This window comes from Theobroma umbraticum, unplaced genomic scaffold, assembly GCF_002168275.2.
Source record: "Theobroma umbraticum cultivar Fairchild unplaced genomic scaffold, ASM216827v3 scaffold_147.0, whole genome shotgun sequence".
NCBI classification, from domain to species: Eukaryota; Viridiplantae; Streptophyta; class Magnoliopsida; order Malvales; family Malvaceae; genus Theobroma; species Theobroma umbraticum.
The window spans coordinates 3,730,018-3,753,704 of NW_018397259.1; the positions used below are offsets into that span (position 1 = coordinate 3,730,018).

A 23,687-nucleotide genomic window follows, 5' to 3' on the forward strand; every position below is an offset into this window, starting at 1 on the left:
AAAAACATGATAACGATTTAACATATCTATGAAAACACAGTAACAATTGAACATATCTCTATTGAATCTGTTTGCTGCAACTCAATCACAATCATCAAAATTTCCCTTCAAGGGTGAAAACAATGGAATCAAAATTTCCCTTCAAGGGCGAAAACAAATGGAGAACGGGAGAAACAGGGACGTCGAGGAAGGGAAGAACTGCATAGGTTCTTGGTTCAACTGGGAAAGAGAAAGATAAAAAAAAAAAAATTATTTGCACATTACATTGACAACAGTTATGATACATTTCTCACCTAATTGCACATCTATCAATTGAACCTAGGGCTGTGATAAGAGACGCAGAATACATTGAAAAAGAACCCCCAACACCATCAGAGGAGGATATGGAAGTTCATCTTTAACTACCTAATTTGAAAGCATCCACAAAAAGACCTAAGCACACACCAGCTTTCCAATAGTTAACCATTACCACAAACAACTGCAATCTTCCAGTCTTTAAAGAAGGAGGCTTTCTGTACATAAGCATGCCAATCCCCTCAATGGCAGCAACAACAACCCCAGCAACTAATACATCCCAATCACCTGTCTGGCCAAGAATAGTTGCCAATGCATTTGCCGTGTAGAAACCCAACAGAAGGAGAAATATCTTCATGGGGAAGTTCTTTCTTGCTGAGTTCAGCTTCTCTAATAGCTGTCTGCCGCCTGCACTTACTATCCTGCCCAGTCGAGTACCACCAAGATTAGAGCTGTCACTGTTGAGACTATCTTCTCCACCATCTCCAGAAACCCCACCAGTGTCTAAGGCAAAGGCTATTTTCCAACCATGTCTTTTTCTTGTTGAAAAACTGTTTCAAGGTGAGAAAAACAAATGACTTGTTCAAAAGGGCATCTAACAATAATTCAGATAACCAGGGAACAATCAGAACATCAGCTAACAGCATCTAAGTTAGAAGCCAGTTCTTTTTTTAATTAAAGTACTTATCTAAATTCAAGTCTACTTCTACATTAATGGAATAGGTCATAGTTCAGGTAACAATAATGTAACATCACAAGGAGAGATATCTTGCTAACTAGTACTATTACCTGAATCTTTCATGATCATGGCCTTTCTGACCATAGAAAGCCTTCAGCAGCTCAAAATTTTGAAAAAGTTCAAAGTATACCTCTTTTTGGGAAACAGTGCAGACTTTAAGCCAATCTTTGAAGCTTGTCCACATATACTAGGCTCGATGATCCACCGCTGGATTGCACAAGTCGCAAGGGTCATACATGAACTTTCAAGGACTTCATTCTCCAACATTGACAAACCTGCCTGAAGATACATTCTTCCCACTTGACAGGCCATGGACTGCAAACAGAGAATCTGTAAACTCAGTATGTTAAAGCTTAAAACATCAAATCTTTTCTGCTGTTAAGTTCATATCTCCAACTTTGACAAGTGCGAAAACTTTAGTGCTTTCAAAATTGACAATCACCAGGCTATTCCTAAAAAACCCATGCTGCTCCAGAGAGATCACAATCTCTACCCAAATGTTAAATCTTATGCATCATTGGACCACCGAAAACTTTTATTCATACATGACTTCCAAATATAGCACTTAAGAAAAACTTGTCTCTAGAGTGGCAAGTTACAAATATTAAGAATTAATGGGCATTCAAAATGAAGAAGGAAGTACTGAGTTGTTCAAGCTGACAGGATAAACAGTGATGCATAATAAATTCAAAAGCAAGGCAAAGGTAAAAGGAAAGAAAATTACACCAATTACAAGGAAGCAAGGCAACGTAGTCATTCTGGAATTTCAAAGTCGTCACCATAATCATATAAAGAAACAAAATTCATAGATCTCCGTTGCTAAAAACATGTTACGAATCACTAAGATCACCATAGTTGGCACAAGACATGTTTCAAATAACATCAGCCGGTCTCAAGAAAGGCATTGAACAAGTGCTCAATACGCTCCTATGATAAACATCCAAAAACAAAACCTATCAGCTTATTATAGCGAAACAAAAACACAAACTTCCTTCCATTGGTAGGCACTGCACAACGAGCCTAATAACATCTTGATGGGCATTCTTAAGATTCCCAAAGTTGAAATTGCATGAAGAGGAGAAAGAAAACATACTGAATATGTAATGCCAGAAATGACTGCATAATTAATCCTAGAAGTTCACCCGAGTAAAGCAAAATGAAATTAATTTGAAACCCAAACCTTCAATCTCTATAAGTGTTGAGACTTCGTAGCTTGTTAGCACACAGAAGGGGTGAGCGGTCAGGTCAGACTCTCGGCAACAGAAGAAAATAAAAAACAAAAAACCATAGCGGTTTGGAATGACCAAAAGGAAAATGGACATCATGTTTTCTTGGGGGCTAGCATGGATTCGGGTCCCCGGCCCAATACAAAACCCACGAAAAAGTGATGGACACGAGGATGACAAAAAGGGGTTAAATATCTTGTATAATCGTATCTGTGTTTTAACATGAAAATATTCATATTGCAGGTTGACTTGTGTTATTAGTATAACATATTAATAAATATTTAATTAATCCCATATGAATACTTAATACAAATCAAACCGAAACAGGAAACTCCCTTTTTGGAAGCCATCTTTCTTAATGCACTTGATTTTCATATTTAGCAAGTCACTTAAACTCATTTATTGAATTATTAATATTAAAAATGTATAAAATAATGGTTAAAGTACTCATTTAGTTCATATAGTTAGGTGTTTTTTTCAATTTAGTTCTTCTATTTAATATCACGATAATTTAATCATCTAACATATTTAATCTAAATAAATATTTAAATTTATTTATTGAATTATTAATATTTAAAATATATAAAATAACAATTAAAGTTCCCATTTCGTTCTTGCTCTTAGACATTTCTTTCAATTTAATCTTTTTATTTAAAATTATGATAATTTAATTCTTTTAACATTTTTCGTTCAAATGGACGTTACAGTATTGACATAGGCTATTAGTATATTTTTTGTTCAAATGGATATTATGATGCTAACGTAGGCTACCACTTCACTCGTTCAAATGGAGGTTACGATACACCACTTCACTCTCTTCTTCTCTTCCTTCTTCTCCAACAAGCACACCAAATCCTTACCACCATGTTTAAGCCTTTACTTTTGATTTCATCTTGCTTTTATTTCTTTTTTTGTTCTTCTTTTTTTCCTTTCTTTCTTCAAAAGTACTCGATTTAAAGTTTTTTTACACTTTTAAAAACATCTTTTATACCATGTTAACAACCCAAACCCATTTCATATAACACGTCAGCATCTAGAGTCATATTGGTGTTGATATGCTGACATGGCAATGTCATATTAACACCTTGAATCCACCTCACATGCCATGTTAGTACTGATGTAAGTACTATAACAATCAATTTAAATTGAAAATATTGAATAGATTAATTGAACTAATTTTCAAAATCAATAGATTAAATTATCATAATTTTGAGTAGAATAATTAAATTGAAGAAAATATCAAAATATAGAGACTAAATGGGTACTTCAACCATAAAATAACTTATTATTTATATTTAAATAGGTTAATTTATGTATAAATATATTGTACTCATGTCATGTCCATTATTTATTATATTTTATTTTTAATTTTTGCACAATAGGGTTATTATTTGGTAACAAGGATAGCTAGAGTCAAAATACATCAATTGAATGTTTTTTTAGCAAAAAATAAGTTAATAAATAATTAAATAATAGTGACATAATATCTAAAATTTTTTTATATCATTTTAAAAATATAAATAAATTATTATTTTTTTATTACTCTCAATTAAATTCTTATATTTTTGTTTTAAGTTACATAAACGTTTATAATTAATGATTGACTAATTAATAGTTAAAATGTTACTTATAATTCTATTTCACGTGATGATATGTGGTATGTTGATATATCTTAAAAGATGATAATATGTCATGTTGATGTGACATAATAATACAATTATATATCATTTTTACTTTTTACGTCAGTATCACATGAGTATAAAAATAACAAATGGTATTTTAATTAATAATTATTAGTCAACTATTTATAAAAAAGATTTATTTTATCCTACTTAAAAATATATAGGTTTTGATCAAACGCAATATAATAAAAGCTCATTTAAATTTTTTTGAACAATTTAGGAGTTTTTTCAAATATTATACCTAATGAAATAATATCTAAAATAAATAAATAAGTTTAAACAAACTTTTCAAAAAAAAGGTTTAAACATAATTGACATAAATGTTTTCATATTATTATATTTAGAGTTACTCAAATAATATCCACAATAAATATAATTATGTTTTAATTTTACAAAATAAGAGGATCAAATTAGCAATTAGTACATGTTTTTGATAAAAAAATAGAATTCCTTTCATCATTTCCAAAATTGTAATTGAAAAAACTAAAGTCATATACAAAAAATAAAAAAAGAAATCATATAAAAGCAAAATTCAAAATATATATTGAAAATGTCAAAATAATTATATAAAAAATGTACTTTAAAAATTAAGAAATTGGATATACTAAATACGTAACAAAGTATTGGAGAAATTTGTTTTTTGGATAAATAAAAGAATTCAAGAATCAAATGAGAAGCTCGAAAAAATTAATTGCAAAACTAAAAAAAAAAAAGAAAATTAAAAGGTCAAATAATGAAGAATCAAATGATTACCTTACAGCAAAATTCGCCAAGTAAATTACACAGCAATACCTTATAAATGAAGCAGAGCCGGATTTGGAGGCTTTAGTCTTATGTTAATAAAAATATTTTAATTTAAAGTTAATTAATTAATTTATTTTAGGGATATTTTATAATTTTTTAGGAAGAGAAAAAACCATAATATGTCATAGAAAATTGAAACACAAAAATGGAGGTGGATTTCTTTTTTTTAAATAATTTTTGTTTGACAGACGACTTTGCCGGCGACATCCATAAAGCTAGTTCATTGAAGAGGGAACCAACAGGTCCAAAGTCCAAACCAAAGCAAAACCACCATTTCTGAGGAAAGCAAATGATAGTTGGGAACATGGGCATTCTCGTTTTGATTCTCCTTCTGTTTTTGTTATGCCTGAAAGTACCCACTTATCATGCTCAACAGCAAGACCAAACATCCTCATTTTCTCCTCATAGAACAGTCATCGATGTAAAAGGTGGTCCGGAATCAGTGGTGTGGGTGGTTCAGCTCTCTGATCTCCATTTCAGTGTTCACCATCCTGACAGAGCCTTTGACTTTAAGACCCTTCTGCCTCTTGCTCTTTCCATGATCAACCCATCTCTTGTCCTCATCACTGGTGATCTCACAGGTCTAAATTTATGCTTCGTTTTCCTTCTTCTTTTCTTTTAACTTTGATGATTTTGGCTCGATGGGTGAATTTTTCTTGCTTGAGCCTTTGTTTTATGAGAAATCATGATCCTGAATTTTGGGTTTGTGTTGAATTATTTGTTTGTATGGAAGGTTTTCCTTTTTTTTTTGGCTGACTTTTGGTTTGAAAAGGGGAAGGAAATTATATGCAAGTCTTCCTTAATAATTTTTGTTTAATATTGAATTTTTATGGATATTCTTGTTCATAATATCAGTCTATAAATTCAATGGCTTTTGTATCAATAGGCTATTTTTTAAATTTGCTTGGATGGGGGTAGGATTTGGTGAAGAGCCTGTTAATGCATATTGTGCTTGGGGAAATTATATGTTAGCTTGATTCAACTGTTCTAATTTTTCCGGTTAATTAAAGGTTCTGTTTAGAAATTCTATGTGCATCTATGAGCTTCCAACTCTGATTATAATTTTCCATATGATAGATGTTGATGCTTGTTAAGGCAATAGTTTAGTCAGAATGTTGCTGCAAAGGCATAACAATGTGCCACAACGGTCTGTGCTCTAGTGTGCTTGTTATGTCTATCTACTTGCATCTTAGTGTCATCTTCTCACCTGGAGTGAGAACCTGAGAGCAGAAGAAAATACGTGGGCTCTCAGTGGTAAATTTTTCTATTTTTACGCATTAGAAGGAATTTATATGATGTTCTTAAAAAAGAGAAAATTTCAAAAAGAAATGGCAGCCATATTACTTCTTTTTTGAAATAGTAATTTGGTTTCTATTGTTTATTCCCACTGGCATTGAGTAACAAAAGGGCACAGAGCCTGAAACTTGGATAATGTAGGCATTGCTTTATCGTTTTAAGTTCAAATACATTCCAACTTTTTCAAGTCCCTTTTGTCTATTCTCATAAGATCCTGCTAGCGTAACAACTTAAGGTCACAAATGCATCCAAGGTGTATAGGATGGTAAATTCCATAACTCTGCCTTGCCTGGGTATAGTTCGTGTTCCTGAAGTCATCAAGGTTATGACTTATGGCAATATGATAAGAGTCCACAATAAATGGTGTTATGGACCACCTTTATTATGATCACATTGGATGATTCATCTTAAATAATATGTCTTCAATCAACAGATGGGAAAAGCAAGGATTTGCTAGTAATGAGGCAGAATGAAGAGGAATGGGTGGAATACAAGAATACAATGGAGGACGTTGTGGAAAGGAGTGGACTTGATAAGAGCATCTTCTATGATCTTAGAGGGAATCATGATAATTTTGGTGTACCAGTGGTTGGTGGTTCATTTGATTTCTACTCAAAGTATAGCATCAATGGGCAATTGGGAAGAAGTGGACGTGTAAATAGCATCACTCTTCAGGTCCCTTCTCTCTCTCTCCCTCTCTCTCTCGTAATTATCTATTATTTTTAGTAGCTGACAACAGAATGGTAGATGTTAACAGGAAACATAAAGGTCTCATTTGTTTCCATAAAGTCATTTTCTGAAAAGTTTATTTAGACTTTTATGCAGCCTGAGTAATTGGTTTTTCGTTATTTTTTTCCTGTAGCTATCTTTCGGCATTAATGGTTGAATTTCAAATTCTTGGAAATATTACTATTGCTGACTTTCATATTATGCAAATATTTGAAGTAGTCCATCGCTTTGTATGTTTTGCTTCACTCACCTGCAGATAATTAGTTAGTACCTCCGTGAGGAAGTGCAATGAACACTAATGTTCACCTTATGTCTCTCATGATGCAAAAATATGAATGATCATGGGTTCAGAATCTCTTACCAAATTGAAAACTTCAATTATGAATTGTTATGGCATAGGCACAAAGGCGTGCTTGTCCATTCTTAAGATTTTAATTGTAGGAAAGTTTTTGGTTATTTATCTTATTTGTTTGTACCATCACCAGGCTGGTGAGCAAAAATATCTGTTCGTGGGGTTGGACAGCACAATGTCTTTTGGTTTATGTGGCCCAACTAATCTTTTTGGGCATCCAACTGACCAACTATTGACTGAAATAGATTTGGAGCTAGCACGATGGGATTCTCAATCAACTAAACCAGTGAACAAGATAACTTTTGGGCATTTCCCTCTTTCATTTTCAGCATCCTCACAATCTGGAAAGACCCTGAAAGATATTTTCCTCAAGCATTCCCTTTCAGCATATATATGTGGGCATCTTCATTCAAGATTTGGAAAGAACTTAAAGAGGCACCACTTGTCAAATCATCTTTTACTATCTTCACAGAAGTTTTTCCAGTTTAATGTACATCAAATACCTTCAGAAGGCATTAAGAATTGTTCATTTGGAGCCCCACCGGTTGAAGAATTTTGGGAATGGGAGATGGGTGACTGGAGGAAGAGTCGAGCCATGAGAATCCTGGCCATTGATAGAGGTCATGTTTCATTTGCTGATATTGACTTTAAGTCAGGGTCCAAAAAGACTATTGTAATACCCACATTTCCACTTGACTCTCGTTTCATGTCAACATCTTCATCTCACAATGAGTATGAATGTGAACATATGCTTCCTTCATCGTATGAGACAGTGAGAGCTCTTGTGTTTTCTGTTTCTCCAGTTGTGTCAGTTGTGGCTAAAATCTATGATTCAAGATATGGAAATCTTGATAATGTTATGGAGGCACCAATGACCAAGCATGTAGATAGATCCTCGAGGGGAGATCTTTACTCAGTTCCTTGGAATTATAAAGCATTCGAAGACCCCTCTGCAGATAGATTCTGGCTGCAAATAGAAGCAACCGATATCATGGGCCGAACAACTTTAACTGAACTAAGACCGTTTTCCGTAAATGGGCTTCATGCTAAGGTATTGTGGACTTGGAAGGAGTTTTTTGTCATGGGTTGTCAATGGGCGGCCTTGTATTACCCAATTCTTTGGTTCACTCTGTACTTTCTACTCTTACTTCTTCTTATCCCAAGAGCTTTTCTCATATTTTCAAGGAAACAACACACTTACAAGAATTTTCTCGCTGCAAAAGGCCTCGTAAATGGCATAGCATGGGTTCTGCAAGAGCTCTGCAGGGTTCCTATAGCATGGTTTGGTTTCCTGGGATACTTATTCTACCTTGTTTTATTTCCCTGGTTTGTGGGACAAGTTTTCACTGATGGTGGAGATAGGGGATACATGACATACATGGGCTGGGTGGTGAAATCCTCCAATAATAAGAGAAATGATTATATTGGATCTCCCGATATCATTGTAGTTGTTCTTCCTCATCTCATCTTTGTGGTTTTACCAGCTATTTTCTTCTCGGGAGCTCTGGCAGCTGAGAGAGCTGTCCATAGAGATAACTTTCTATCAATTTCAGGAAAGAAAGCCGATGACTACAGTAGACTGAATAAGAGATCTCTTAGGTATGATTCCCGAGGCAATAGAAGATCAAAATTCCATTTTGATGGGCGTTGGATGCGGTCAATCCTTTTGGTTCTTTGCTTGGCAATCTGTTGGAAGCATTTCAAGGTAAATCTTCTAACTTGTATTAGTTTATTTGGAACAAAGGGGATGTTGAGGTACTTGATGCACATTGGCTCCTCCTCTTAGTATTGTTTCGTCTAGAAATTGGAGGGAATGAATCACATGAACTTTGATTGCTTTTCTACGAAGGATAGTAGTAACTCTCGGTGTTGTATATTTCATTCTGTGATTTGAAAGATTGCAGCCAATAATTTAGTTGGCTAAGCATATAAATCTTCTAGTCCGCTAATATTTTTAAGCTCATAGAACTCACTAATGACACTATGTTAAAATTAACGTGGGAATAAGATGTATTGATTTTTGGAATTTCGGTAGTGAATCTTTAAAATCTGGCAACTGCCACTGTGTGAAGTTCTAAGGCTCTAAGCATCTTTTGCCTTTTTCCTTTCCCCCTTTCTGTTAATGCAAAAGTTATGCTACATCCATTATTTTCCCTTATAACTATCCCTTACTTGACTGTGTTACTTTTCTTACAGAATTGCAGAGCCCTTATGAAAGCTTATGAGATGAATCCATTACTTCATTTTCCGGTGTATAGCCTTGGAATTCCAGTATTATTGGGTTATGTTATCCACAAAACTAAGGGGGATTAACAAGCACCACTGGCTCTCGCTTCTCCAAAATTTTTTGTGTGCTATGCGACACGCACCTGAAGACAATTGATGCTAATTCTGGCTTTACCATAGATGTAGCTCAGATTACACAAAAAAGATATCAAAGCTGACCACAAGCGGGGCGAATGGAAAACATGAATTAAGGCCTGGTTCTGTTGAAAATGTAGGTATAGTTAATCTAATACTGACTAACAACTAGTAAGCTAAACTTTGGGAAGATCTATTCACCTTGGATATGGAACCTTTGAGTTCTGATTACAATTTTGCCATGTACCACAGTTAAGGACAAACAATTGTTATATATTGTATTGACCCCTCTCTCTGGTTATTACTTGCTGGAGATTTGGGGTGGAAGGTGGCGTGGCTGACAGGCTGAGGCACACTGCAATTTCGTTCGCAGTAAATTGCTGACAGATAGCCTGAGACTTCTAGTAATTGCTATTGAACAGGAAATCAAAGGCTTTATTGATTACTTTGGTTTAGGATATCAATTTATAATTTTTATCAATTAATGTTTTGTAATACCTTTATTTTTATTTATTAGTGATAATTAGCTCTTGCAAATATTTCATTAGTTATTATTTATTTCTAAAATTTAATAGGAAAAAAACATTTTCCAAATTTTAAATTTCTACTTCTTGTGCCTTATATTGTTTAACTTTTAAAATATTTAGAAATAAATATAATAAGGCATAATTAATTAAATCATAAAATTAACAATAAAGTTTTTTACATTTTAATATGAATTGCGTATATTTAAATATTCGAATCATATTATTTGATTATATTAATGTGCATAATTGATTTTCTTGATATATCTTATTGTTAAACTTTTTCTTCATCTTTTCTATATCTTTCTTTTGATTTTCTTAATAATATAACATTATATATTGGTTTAAATATATATATATATATATAATTAGCGTAGCATAACTATTTCGATACTAAAATATACTTAATTAATTTATCATTTCAATTTAACATTCTTTTATTTTTTTTTCTAATTAGTCAATTTTAAAATTTTAAAACTAATAAAATTGAATTTCTTTATTTATTTATTTTATTGTTTGGGCGGAAGGAAAAAGTAAAAGTTAGAACATGTTTCTTTTTTCCATATAGCTTTTCGAAAAATATTACTTTACGCCACTTTTTTTTATTGCGTACATTTTAACTTTACACAGTGAAAATTTGAGAATAACCGCACTGTGAAAGTCCCCAAGAACTCAAAATTAAGCAGAACAGAGTTTTCGCACATTTTTGATTCAAATCATTTGAAATAAAAATAAGAAAGACAGAGATATGGAATCGAGTTGCCCTTCCACCCCTCGCTGGAACCTCGATAGACCTTTCCTCACCGGCCGATTTCACCAGGTCCTTCTCTTTTCCCTCTCACTTTCTCGAGAAACAATCGGAAATAGAACCACATTTCCAAAATTTCGCGCATTTTCTTTTCTTTTTTAATTGTTTTTAAATCTGTAAAATTTTTTTTTTGCTTTGTACATTCCCTTTGGCTTTCCGGAGAAACAATCAGGAAAAAAAAAGTAATACGCTTCCAAAAGCCTAGCAATATTTCTTTTTTTCATTTTTTCCAATGTAGCTTCTTTTAGTTGGTAATGGTAGATTAATGGTCCTTTCAGGAAATAAAGGGGACATCTCGGTTCGCAGCTGATGCGAAGGGTTTTTCCTTGGATTCGTGCAGGTATTTAATGTTCAGTTCTTTATTTTATAGCTCTCGTCATTTAATTCTTTGTCTAAGCTTAATCCTTTTGTTTTTGCCTCTAATCAGCTCTGGATTGGAAAATCCTATTGGTTGTTATGATGCCGCGGTTCAGGTATTTTTCACTTGAACGATGCTAGTTCCTGCTCAATTGTCTAATTTGTTATTATATTTTTTACAATTCTACGATGTTAAAAAGAAGTGGAACATTTATTTATTTATTTATTTTTGAATTGATTGCTTATTGCAAAATGTAAATTTCTTCTGTTGTGGAATGATTTTTTTTGGCTAAAACTTAGTAAAGTTATGTTTTTGTTCTACTAATTACTGATTGAAGACAATATTGAGTTTGTAATGAAAGAAGTACAGTAAAACCTCTATAAATTAATACTCTATAAATTAATAACCTCGATTAAATAATATTTTTGACTGTTCCCGACTTGGGATTAATTTGGTAAATCAATAATTCGCTAAATTTATAAGATAATACATTTTCAAAAAAACATATAGGTCCCACTTGGTATATAAATTAATAATCTCATTATACATAAAAATTATATACACGTAACTCAATTAAGAGGCTTTTGTAAAATATGATTTCAATATTTCTTGTTTTTCTTGAACTTGATGTTTCTTTGGACCTCATCTCTAACTTTTTTTGGTATTGAACAAACCACTCTTAGAGAACCTTATCTACCTCAAGGAGTTTTGCAGTTTTGTATCGTTTGGCATCACTTTTTCAATGTTCGTTGATAAATACTCTGATGACCTCTTGATCGTATTTGATATTTTTGCCCGGCTCACTTGCAAGTTAAACTTTTCTGATACCCACTGTTGCAATTGCTTTTGGGTGCAATTTGGATTTTTTATGTTGTACTCACACAATGCTTTACGCATTTCACCCGTCATTGTTGATTTCTTTATACCTTTGAGATTAGAAGCCATTGGGTTTAGTTTTACCGTTTGTGATACTATATGATGTTTTGGCTCGACTTCATGTTTATGAAGTATATTCATTAAGTATACATAGAACAATGATATATCATAATTCGGTAATTAGGTAATATTTGTATAATCACAATACACAATACCTGCATTAAGTTCAATTTTTGAAAAAAAAGTATTGAATACCTTGATATATAAATTTTTTATTAATTAATGTATAAATTAATAAATTATTAATTTATCGATTAAATACTATCTCGATTAATTAATAAATTTTCATGGTCGTAAGAATATTAAGTTATAAGGTTTTATTGTATCATGTGTTTTGTGAATTTTGTGTAAGATAGGATGTGTGTAGTGCTATGGTGCATGAGCTGCGTTCTAGTGATAGAGTAAGGGTTCCTGTGCTGTTGTCGGTATGATTGGCTTATGTGGAGCTCAGAATTGCAGTTTCACATTTTCAAAATTTGGGCCACCTGATTATTTTTTTCCTTGGACTGACAAAATTAATCTTTTGTTTTTTGGCATATGAAGTGATGTCAATAACAGAATTATCTAATTAGTTTGTAGTTTATCTTATATGTGTATTGCTGGGATTTACTTTTAGGTACTTGTGACTCATGAGTTGAATTGTGGTCTTTTATTCGGTGCCTCTCTCTTGTCTTGCCACTTTCAATACAAGTTGATCATTTGCCTAAACTGGTGTTCTTTCTATTGTGTATGAGGTTGGGTGAAAATGTTGAATCCTGATCAGGTCATTAGGAGTTTTGGGGTTGCACATCCTTGGAAAGAAAACTTCAACAACATGCCAGCATGTTTTTCATGTTTTTCCCAAATTACTATAAATAACAAAGACACAAATTTGTTCACCAACACGTTCTCTTCATTACGTACAGTAATCTGCATTCTGCTTTGCATGGTTTCTACTTTAAATTACTGTTAATCTAATATTTGTGCTCTGTTTTTATGAAGTGGTTTAACCTATGAGGATTTTACAACTACTTTAGTTATTAATCAGTTAACTTGGTTTGTAGGAACTTATTGTTATTGATGATCTCCTATTTGCTTTGGTTGGAATTGAAGGACGATACATTTCTATTAAAAGAGTGCATGGAAAGGATGATGCTGTTACTTTCCAGGTTGATGCATCTATGGATTTAGCACTTCAGGTGAAAATTTTTCTTTCTGTTGGCACAATCAAGTGTTTATGCTATCCTTTCTGACTGAATTGTTTTCTTTCTGGAATTTTTTGTTATGGTGATTGAAAAAACGTGGTGCTTTGTGATGCTGCTAGGAGAACCTATGGCTTATGCTTCAGTACCTATGAAATGAGGCATTTGTTTTAGCCTTGGGTTCAATTCCGTAAAGCAATGCACCTTTTCATGGCTCCCTGTCTGGCTGTGGATTACTCTAGGGATTCTAGAAGTGGACTTGATCTAAAGTCCAGAATATTGCTCAAGTTAAAAAACTATGAAAAAAAAAATCAAAATTCATTTGGGAGCATATTGACCAACCAGTAGCTCCATGGATTTTTTTATCCTGGAGGATGCTGGAGGCCATTCTTTGATAATTTCCTGCCGATATTAGAAAGTAAACGTTCTAATAAATGACAGGATGGGGTTCCAAATTTATCATGCGTGCATTTTGTCACTTGCCTTCAACAATTATTTTACCTGATTGAGACATCATTGCAGGAATTTGCAAGACGGATTTTTCCTTTGTGTGAGAGCTTTCTCTTGATTGACCAGTTTGTTGAGTCCAGATCTCAGTTCAAGAATGGCCTAGTCAATCATGCCTTTGCTGCTGCATTGAGGGCACTCCTTTTGGTAGGTTGTTTAGGTTGCAATTCTTTTGATTAGCTTATATTGCACTGTGGTTCATTCATATTTCTTTCTATTCAAAAAGTGATAAGGACTGATTGTTCTTCCACCATCTTTTTAAACATTATTGTTGATTGCAATGGCTATTGTTGTCCAATTCAATGTGATAAATGATGGGCTTATTTGTTGGGAAATTGTGATCTTTGGGGTCTATTAGGTGAATGGAAAATTGGGATTTTGGAGTTTGAATAGGGCTTAAAAGAAAATTTGAACTACTTTTGCCAATTTTATGACTTAATATCAATTATAGTGGAAGCATACAGTTCCTGGGTCAGTACAGTCTTTGGGTAGGATGTTAATGTTCTACTTATCATCCATATGTATGCGATTGCTATGTTGATTTCCTTCATATTTTAGCTGATTCTGGTGTTAGATAATTTCATGATCACTTGTCTGACATTCTGTATAATTTTTTTCCTTCACCGTGCGCCAACTTTCTTGATCAGGATTATCAAGCCATGGTTGCACAGCTTGAACACCAATTTCGACTTGGAAGGCTTTCCATTCAAGGATTGTGGTTTTATTGTCAGGTCTGACTCTCTTAGCTTAATGCTTCAGTTTCTAGAGTGTTTCACTGAAGTTGTTTTCTCCCATGTGTTGGCAGCCCATGATGGGTTCCATGCAAGCATTGTCCACAGTGATACAGAAAGCTTCAGCTAATAATTATGCAGGTTCTGCAGTGCTTAATCTGTTACAGAGCCAGGTGAGATGATTGTCTTAATTGATTTATATGGGAAGATAGTGTTATTATTTTATTACAGTGTTATAAGTTAAGAATTTGATATTTGTTTCCTCTTCTCTAATTTGCCTATTTGATTTCAGGCTAAGGCTATGGCTGGTGATAATGCAGTGAGGTCATTGCTAGAGAAAATGACCCAATCTGCTAGCAATGCATACCTTAGCATATTGGAAAGGTAACCCCTGTAATACCTGCAGTTTATCTGATTTTTGTTGCTCACCTATGCATAAAAGTTCTCCTTTGTTATGTTTCAAGAGATTTTACTTTACCTTGTTATGCCTCAAAGAACTTCCTGCTTTTCTGGCTGTGCATTCTAGTTTTGCAACAAAATATGTTGTTAGAGAGTGGAGACGTGTTTCTAAGGGATTTTGTCAATTATTTCACTGTTATATATATATATATATTCATTTTATAGGTTTAGGAAAAACTATCTAAAATAAGAACAAGAAAAATTAAAGTACGTATATATGTGGCAGGTCTGACCATCTTGGCTTGTTTGAATGTAATGATTGAACAGCTTAGTTGGAAATAAAGGTTTTTGGTCAGAGTTTGTGGATTTATGCTAGGATTGTGTTGGTTGAAGGCTTGGTTTTCAGAGAGGGTTGCTAGGATTATGAATGTTAGGCAGGGTTAGTAGTGTTTTTCCAAGCCCAAATTTGGTCTTGGATGCAGTGAAGGGGTTGGTTTCATATTTTGTGGTCTGGTCATATGTGTTTTACTGAGATGATAATTAGCTTTTTTATTACCATATATGTTATATTTAGTTGACACCCTTGATATAAATGAGTTGAAGTAATGGCAAACAATCGTATAGTTAGTGATGAAAAGTTCACCATGTCACTAGAGGTGATAAGTAGTACTCTTTTCTGCAAATTGCATTATCTTGGCAAGGAAATCATGCATGGAAGAAAATTATGTTTCTTTTTAGTTGAGACAGCTAAGGATGATCTAAACATCATCAAAATTTGAACTTATACAGAAAATGTATAACTATTCAACAATAATTTTATTGATGGGCATCTTGTTTTGGAGAAGAGGTTCTACCTTGATGGCCAAAAGTTGCATGCGTCAAATGTCATTCATGACTTAATTCTTTCACAATCTGTTTTCTAGCTTGACCCTATGACATTTATCTATGATTTGTATATATTCTTTTTAGATCTAAATGTTAGCCCTAGAAAATGTTTTACTTTTACTTGTCATGAAGTCATTTGCTTAAAGATTTTGGGCATTTTGTGATGTGTTTTGAGCGAATGAAGTTGCTTCTAGTTCCTAAACCAGGTAATTAGGAAGCTTGGCTGGTGACCTGGTAGGAAAAAAGGGTAATGAGTTATTTTTCTTTTGCTAAATCTTAGATTTACTTCAGAGCTGGTTGATATGTGTTCAACATGAAAAGTTGCTAAGTTTCTTTCTTCCTGAGAGTTGTGATTTCAGAATACTACTCTTTTATTTTTTGCATGAGGGTTTTATGAAGCATTATAATTGAATTTTTGATCATGAAGAAATTCCAATGATTTTAGGTGGATCTATGAAGGAGTGATTGATGATCCATATGGTGAATTTTTTATTGCTGAGAACAAGTCTCTCCAAAAGGTAGATTTGTTTTATTCACATTTATTTGTGCTCCAAATTTGTGCTTTGCATGCTTATATTTTTTAGGTTTTTTAGGAGAGCCTTACTCAAGATTATAATGCCAAATATTGGAGGGAACGTTACAGTCTCAAGGAGGACATTCCTAGCTTCCTGGCAAATATTGCTGGTATAATATTGACTACAGGGAAATATCTGAATGTCATGAGGGAATGTGGGCACAATGTTCAGGTTTGATTTTTTAAGCACGAAACTCATTTGTCCTACCTTTTGCATTATGACATACCTCTGACTGGATATTGTTTGCAGGTCCCTGTGTCTGAAAATTCTAAATTAATGACTTTTGGATCCAACCATCAATATCTTGAGTGTGTAAAAGCTGCTTACGACTTTGCCAGTGGTGAGCTCTTAAATCTCATTAAAGAAAAGGTGAGCATGAATTGTTATTACTTAGTAATTACATGCTAGCTTTTCAATGTCTTTTTAATTTAATTGTTTATATATATCTGATCTGTCAATGAACTGCCATTCAGAAAATTTGCTGGACCTTTGTCTATATATGCTAATGATGACTTGCATGTTTTAATGGTGTAGTATGATCTAATAGGAAAGCTGCGGTCTATAAAGCACTATCTTCTTCTTGACCAGGTAAATCTATTAAATATTTTCTGAACTTGGGATGAAAACCAATGGCTATATTTGCTTATTATATGGTTTTTGGATGTGGCTGGGTTAACTGGTCAAGATAGGGACCACTTGGTGTTGATCATGCTAAACTTTGATGAATGTAAGTGTACTCTTTTGACTAGTTTCACAGAACATGTATCTTAGTAGTGCCAAGTTTTGGATAGGGGGCATACTTGGCATTCACACTTGGTCAAGGTGTGTTTGGTGTATCTGGTTTGTTAGCAAAACCTATTCCAACCATATCTTTTAACCTTTTAGGAATAGTTCATTAACTATTTAACATTTTTACTGCTTAGGTGAAGAGCTTTGTGTATATTATATTCATGCATTTAAAAAGCTGTTTCTTCCCCCCTCCCTCCCTCTTGGTATTGTTGTATCTAGTTTGTTAGCAAGACCTACGTTTGAATCATTTTTTAACATTTTAGGACTGTTCCTCAGCTATTTAACATTAGTCATTCACTTTGTTGAAGAACTTAGGGGATTTATGTGTTTTATGTTTCTTTGCTCTGGAGATTTATGTGTTTAAACATTATTCATTCACGAATTTAAACAACTCGAAGAGCAGGCTTCATCTTCCACTGCTGGATTGAGTATTTCTTTTGACCTTATTGTCAGTTCAAGGATTTGAAATTAAAATTGGATCACAAGATTGTAAGGTTCTACAAATTCTGAAAAATCACTTGGAGTAATCTAAGAACTCTAGATGTCACAGAAATTCAAAGTGTATGTCCAAATATTCAAGTAAAACATAAAACATTAAAGCTTCAGTAGTTTTAGTGCATAGCAATAGTAGTGGTATTAGCATCGCACTGGTTTCATTTTATAATTTAAGTGCCATTTTAGTAACTGCATAAAGGATTGAAAACTATAAGTGGCTTCTTAGAAAAATATTTTAAGTGAAATCATGTTGAGTGTATTTGATGAAAGGATGATTCTCAAGACTGTAATATGCATTTGTCCAAAGCCATTATAAGCACTTAAATCTGTAGGCCATTATACCCTTTTATGTTACTCAAAAATAATTTTATATGTTCATTATCATCCATTGTATTATCTATCTCTATATTTGATGGACTTTTTTTAACTAAATTTTTATACTATAATTTATAATTAAGTTCGTAATTGATGGTATTATTAGCAATAAATGGATAAATGCAGTAAGAAAGTTGGGAGCATAAACTGAAGATGCTAATATTATAATTGACATAACTAACTGTAAAGAGATACCAAATGATAGGTGGGGAGAAAAGTCCAAGAAGGTTACAAAGCTAAAATAAGAAAAAATTGGGTGAAGAATATGATCTCTATAAACAAGAAAATAAAAGAAAAAAGAAAGTGTTACTTTCTGCATAAGGAAAAAGAAAATAAACTGGAAGTTAGAGGATTTCAAAGTAGCTGAATATTGTAATTTATGGATAATATTGCCTTTAATAATTATGGTTTGGAAAATGTCCTTCACTGCATGAGTGATGGAAACTTGATGGAGCTGTACCTTTAATACCTTTACCTGTGTTTGGGTGAGATATTTCAAAATTTTTCAGGATTTTGAAATGAAGGGAATTAAAAATGATGCAACAAAAATTGCCACAAATTGTAAATTGTTGTTTGGATTGTGTATCAAATTGGAATTAGCTCCATTTATGGGTAAAACTTTAAAATCAAAACTGCAGCATCTCAATCCTCTCCTTTGTCACTCTCTGTCTTTGTCCTCTCCTATCATAATGTTGTGATGCAACTCCCCAATTATTTGGAGACAACTCCTAATTGCTAGCAACACATTGACAAGTCTTGACAACTTGATCAAGGCATAAATCATCATCTGTTGCTGTGGTAAGAGGAAAAAAATTGGTATAAGGGACTGGTTTGGATTGAAAGAGGAGAGATAGTAGAAACATAACATAGAAATATTCCAAGATATTGCGGTTGGGTTGGGTTTAGGGTTGTGCAGATCGTATAGATTGGCTCAGCTTTTACTAGCTCGAAGAAAAAGGGGGGAAGAGGAATAAAAAATGAAAAAGAAAAACAAGTGTTAGGAAATTGTAAAACTGAGAAGATGACATTGGTGGCAGTGAAGTGTGAGGTTGGTGACTGGACATATAGTTTGTGTGCTGGAAAAGTATTGAGTTGGCAGCATAGGGAGGGTTTGATAGAGGGAGGGGAAAGGAAGATAGTTGAGAGAGAGGGGCAGGAGGTGAGGTAGGGAGAGAGAAAAACAAAAGAGAGACAGTCATTCTCAAATAATGCCTGTTTAGGTGTTATTTGAAGCAGGTATCTTGCGGCCATCAAATACCTGCTTAAAATCCCAGAGCTTATCCTTTCTATATTTTAGACAAACAAGGTAATTGACTTTCTATAATTAATTTGTTTTCCAATTTGAATTATTTCTTAAAATGATCATATCCAAACACACCATTATTACATTCTGGAATAACAGGATCATGAGTAAAACCCATATTGTACTGATTTCCATAATGTAGATCAAGATCCTCTTCTTGTCCAACATTTAGATTGAGATTCTACATAGGAGCTGTATGATAGACATATGTTATACTAATGATTTATTTAGTCATTCTAATACAGGTGCTATCAAATTGCAGGGTGATTTCTTGGTTCATTTTATGGATATAGCTCGAGAGGTGCTCTTGAAAAAGCATGATGAAATTTCTGTAGAGAAACTGCAGGTTATTCTTCTTTTCCCCTCTTTTTTATTTTTTTATGATTACAAACCATATAAGCTGCATACAACATAACTTCTACATCTATTTGCGAAAGCTTAATAAGGCAAACTGCAAAATAAATATTACTATGAAAAAGACAAGCCCTCTGAGATATATGAATTTATTCTTTTTTTTAACCATTTTTTCAAAAAAAAAAAATGTAGTCTCTGCTGGATCTTGCTTTGCGTACCACAGCTGCTGCAGCAGATCCTTGTCATGAGGACTTATCATGTTGTGTGGTAAGTGATTCCTATCTTTTTCGTTTTTTCATAGGGGAAAACTTTGGATTGGATCTGCATCATATAATTTTTTATGTTTGAACTCTCAGGAGAGATCTTCAGTTCTAAAAGGATTGAGCACATTGAAGGATCTTGATATCAGGAATGTGTCTGACAGGAATGACCTAGAGGAGGCAATAAGCATTACTGGTCTTGAGACATTTTCCTTGGGCTATAAGGTATGCATTTCTTTTGTTGTAGTTAATTATACAACTTGTGTTCTTAATGGAGCCTTTGATTTACAAGTTAAGTGACCTACTTGTAGGAGTATAAGCTTCACTGATGAGTCTCTTGAATGATGTGATTTCTCATACTGTTTAAATGTTTTATTAAAATTATTATTAGTTCCCTCAGTATTTTCTAGACCATGTTTAACCTTTTTCATCAAGGTAAAATACTGATCACTTGTAAGGATTACATGATTTGAATGGTACTTTGTGCTTGCTCCGTGATATATTCTGAGTGATTTAAAAAAAAAAAGGAAAAATTCTGGGTGGAAGTTGCTTCTGTTGCAATCTGTTGGTCGTATCACTTTGTAGCACCATTTCCATGATGTGACCGTGAAATATTATCCTTCTGCTCACAATGTTTTGTCTGTTTTCAGATTCGGTGGCCACTGTCAATTGTTATATCAAGAAAAGCCTTAACAAAATACCAGTTGATTTTCCGCTTCCTTTTTCACTGTAAACATGTGGAACGCCAGCTTTGTGGGGCTTGGCAATTGCATCAAGTATAGACTTGAACTTATTCATGTAGTATGGTCTTTACCTGTTTTCTGTTGTATTCTAACTGCAATAAAATACTGCAGGGAGTTCGTGCTCTTAATACTCGTGGAACTGCCATCTCTAGATCATCTCTCCTCTGTCGTAGCATGCTCAGATTTATAAACAGTCTTCTGCATTATCTAACATTTGAGGCAGGTTTCTTTGCATCCTTTGCACCATATTTGCTCTGAATACTTTCGTAAGGCCTTGTTGGAAAAGCATCTGGAAACAGATGTGTCTAATATGACACATGCTCATTCTTATTTTGACTTTCCGTTCCTCTTTATTTCAGTATTTTTTTGCATGACTGAACCACAAGGGTTTTTTTTTGTCTGGGAAAAATCTGCATTACATGGTAGTTAAGGCCACTAGCTGGGTGAAGGACTTTTGGATTTCACTTTTTGTCAAGGAAAGGCAGAAAATATGAGAAAGAGGAAGAAGAGAAAATAAACTGACTCTAGGATGCTAGTGGGCATGTGCTTTTTTAGTAACATTCTTGAAATCCTTGTTTTCAGGTTCTTGAACCCAATTGGCATGTGATGCATGGTAGACTTCAGACTGCAAAAAGCATAGATGAGGTATGTTTCTAATTAGACTCGTAGATGCTGCATATCTGTTTTGCATATAACATGCATACATACAAACATACATACATATATATGCACATATACGTTTTTGTGTGTGTGAATATATATATATATTTGTTTGTATATATATATATATATGTATACACATATACGTTTGTGTGTGTGTGTGAATATATACACACACATGCATGCACATATATATAAACTAGTGTATCATGAGTTATGTATGAAAATCCTTTTTGTAACAGGTTATCCAGCATCATGATTTTTTCCTTGACAAGTGTCTGAGAGAATGTCTGCTTCTTTTGCCTGAATTGCTCAAGGTTTGTTACTTATCATTTATCAATATTTTTGGACAAAGATTATAATAATTTGGAAATGCATGTCTCTCTACTAGGTGGACTAAATTGTTATTTAAAGTTGTATTAAAAATCAAATGAAAAAAAACAAGAAAGCTGTATTAGAAATGTTATACAAAGCATATTTCAAATTTCAACCGGAAAAACAGAAGTTGGAAGTTAAGTTTGAAAGAGACTTGGAGCTTGAATTACCCCATGAATCCATGAGACCTGATTGGGGGAAATTCAGTTATCATTGTTATTGTTTGAGTCTTTTTCTTAATAAGTATATTTCCTAATGCAGAAAGTGGAGAAGTTGAAATCATTGTGCCTACAATATGCCGCAGCGACACAGTGGTTAATTTCATCATCTGTTGACATTCCCAAGTTAGAGGAACAGTCTGATGGTTCACTCGGCTCAGAAAAGTCCAAGCCGTTGAAATCGAGGAACCCATCTCAGGCGCAAAAAGTCATGACTAGAAACTCAGCAGTCACTGATTCCATTCTGTAAGTGTGGATACAATTACCTCTCGCTCTTTCTCCCTTCTCTCTCTCTAATTTTAACTAATATATTGCAGTAAATTTGAGAGGGAATTCAATGCTGAGCTTCAGAGTTTGAGACCAATCTTGAGCAGCAGTTCCCAAGCAGAACCATATTTGACGCATCTTGCCCAGTGGATCCTAGGTGTTGGGAATGATCAATAAGTTTTAAATCTGTTAACATCCTGTAAATTATGTCAAGATTATTTGGTCATAAGGAATGTGAACCTCCTAGTCACACCTTTTCTGTCTATATATTGTTGTGCTTTATCGTAGGCATTATCGTTTGTGTCATGCTTGTATCTCTTTCGTCGCCTCAGAAAGAGAAGAGGGTTGGGTGGTAGGAGGGCTCAATCTCATATAATGTTCATCAGAATCAAGATGTATGTACTCATCTTCTGCTTGTGTGGTTAACAAGGCATATCTTTAGGTCTCTAGTTTGAGGAAACAAACTGTACCATGTTAAAAAGATAGGAATTGATATCAGTTTTTTGATGCAACAGTTATAAAGGATCTTATCAGTCCAAATGGACTGTATTTTGTTGGGTACATAAGAAAAAAATGTTTGGACCTAATTACAAAATGAGATGTAATTTTCCCCTCACAAATCCCATATCTTACCTTATTTAAAATAGAGACTTTTTGCTATAATAAATGCAAAGATAGTTTGGCTATAATTTCATAACCAAAATGTTATTGTCTTATAGTGAGAAAGAGCAATGCATTTGTACTGGAGATAATGATCAGAATTATATCATTAATACAAAAAAAATAAGGTTTATATACCTTGTCTACACAAAGACACCTGTACATATCAAAAGATAGCTCAAACATAGCCATAATATTAACTATCAGTACAGCAAAGCAAACTAAATCAAAAACAGAGGACAATGTGTTATTAGAATAACATCTACTTGCTGCCACCATGCAAGTATTATTCCTCAACACTCCTCCATAAAACTTGCATCTTGCACGTTCATTTTGCTTCTCAAGTACTCAAATCTTGGTTTTCCTAATGCCTTAGTCATGATATCAGCTATCTGCAGATCTGAACAGCAATACATGGCATGAAACTTTACTTGAATATGCTTGGTTTTGCCATGAAAAACAGGATTCTTGGTGATAGCAATAGCTGATTTGTTGTCAACCAATAATGCAGTAGGAAATTTTTGAGGAAAATGCATATCAGTGAGCATTTTTCTCAACCAAATAGCTTGGTTGGAAGTTGCAGCAGCTGATATATATACTCTGCTTCAGCTATAGATTGAGCAACAATGGATTGTTTTTGTGAGCTCCAGCAAAAGGCTCCATTCCCAAGAGTAAAAATATAGCCTGAAGTGCTCTTGGAATCATCTCTATTTCTTGCCCAATCACTATCAGAGTAAGCAGTAAGAGGAAAATTTAGATTTCTGGTATAACAGATTCCAAAGTCTAAAGTGCCTTTCAAAT

At 33.6% G+C, this 23,687-nt stretch overlaps 3 protein-coding genes across 5 annotated transcripts; 2 read left to right on the forward strand and 1 right to left on the reverse strand.

Annotated features, from left to right (window-relative positions):
• Positions 1–62: 62 nt before the first annotated feature.
• Positions 63–2,325, reverse strand: NPQ7 (antigen receptor-like protein (DUF565)). Of its 3 annotated transcripts, none has more exons than XM_021427727.1 (3): positions 2,214–2,325; positions 1,164–1,348; positions 71–845 (listed from the first exon to the last, which is right to left on the reverse strand). In XM_021427727.1, exons 2-3 carry the CDS (start codon positions 1,343–1,345, stop codon positions 398–400), a joined length of 630 nt encoding a protein of 209 aa, XP_021283402.1. In that variant the 5' UTR covers positions 1,346–1,348; positions 2,214–2,325; the 3' UTR covers positions 71–397. The 3 variants fall into 3 exon arrangements, with proteins under 3 accessions (XP_021283403.1, XP_021283402.1, XP_089639518.1); XM_089783392.1 differs by lacking the exon at positions 2,214–2,325 and adding an exon at positions 1,758–2,200; XM_021427728.2 differs by lacking the exon at positions 2,214–2,325 and having other exon boundaries at positions 63–845; positions 1,084–1,348.
• Positions 2,326–4,790: 2,465 nt separating this feature from the next.
• LOC110415785 (Calcineurin-like metallo-phosphoesterase superfamily protein) lies at positions 4,791–9,964 on the forward strand. Its single transcript, XM_021427504.2, has 4 exons — positions 4,791–5,326; positions 6,475–6,716; positions 7,256–8,827; positions 9,319–9,964. The coding sequence occupies exons 1-4, from the start codon at positions 5,035–5,037 to the stop codon at positions 9,433–9,435; spliced, it is 2,223 nt and encodes a 740-aa protein (XP_021283179.1). The 5' UTR covers positions 4,791–5,034; the 3' UTR covers positions 9,436–9,964.
• Positions 9,965–10,695: 731 nt separating this feature from the next.
• Positions 10,696–22,821, forward strand: LOC110415580 (Spc97 / Spc98 family of spindle pole body (SBP) component). The gene is made up of 21 exons (XM_021427279.2): positions 10,696–10,827; positions 11,094–11,155; positions 11,243–11,288; positions 13,153–13,287; positions 13,813–13,944; positions 14,445–14,528; positions 14,603–14,701; positions 14,821–14,912; positions 16,258–16,330; positions 16,406–16,558; positions 16,637–16,756; positions 16,922–16,975; positions 19,612–19,695; positions 19,896–19,970; positions 20,060–20,188; positions 20,614–20,739; positions 20,818–20,925; positions 21,289–21,351; positions 21,609–21,683; positions 22,003–22,205; positions 22,277–22,821. The coding sequence occupies exons 1-21, from the start codon at positions 10,756–10,758 to the stop codon at positions 22,401–22,403; spliced, it is 2,112 nt and encodes a 703-aa protein (XP_021282954.1). The 5' UTR covers positions 10,696–10,755; the 3' UTR covers positions 22,404–22,821.
• Positions 22,822–23,687: the final 866 nt, after the last annotated feature.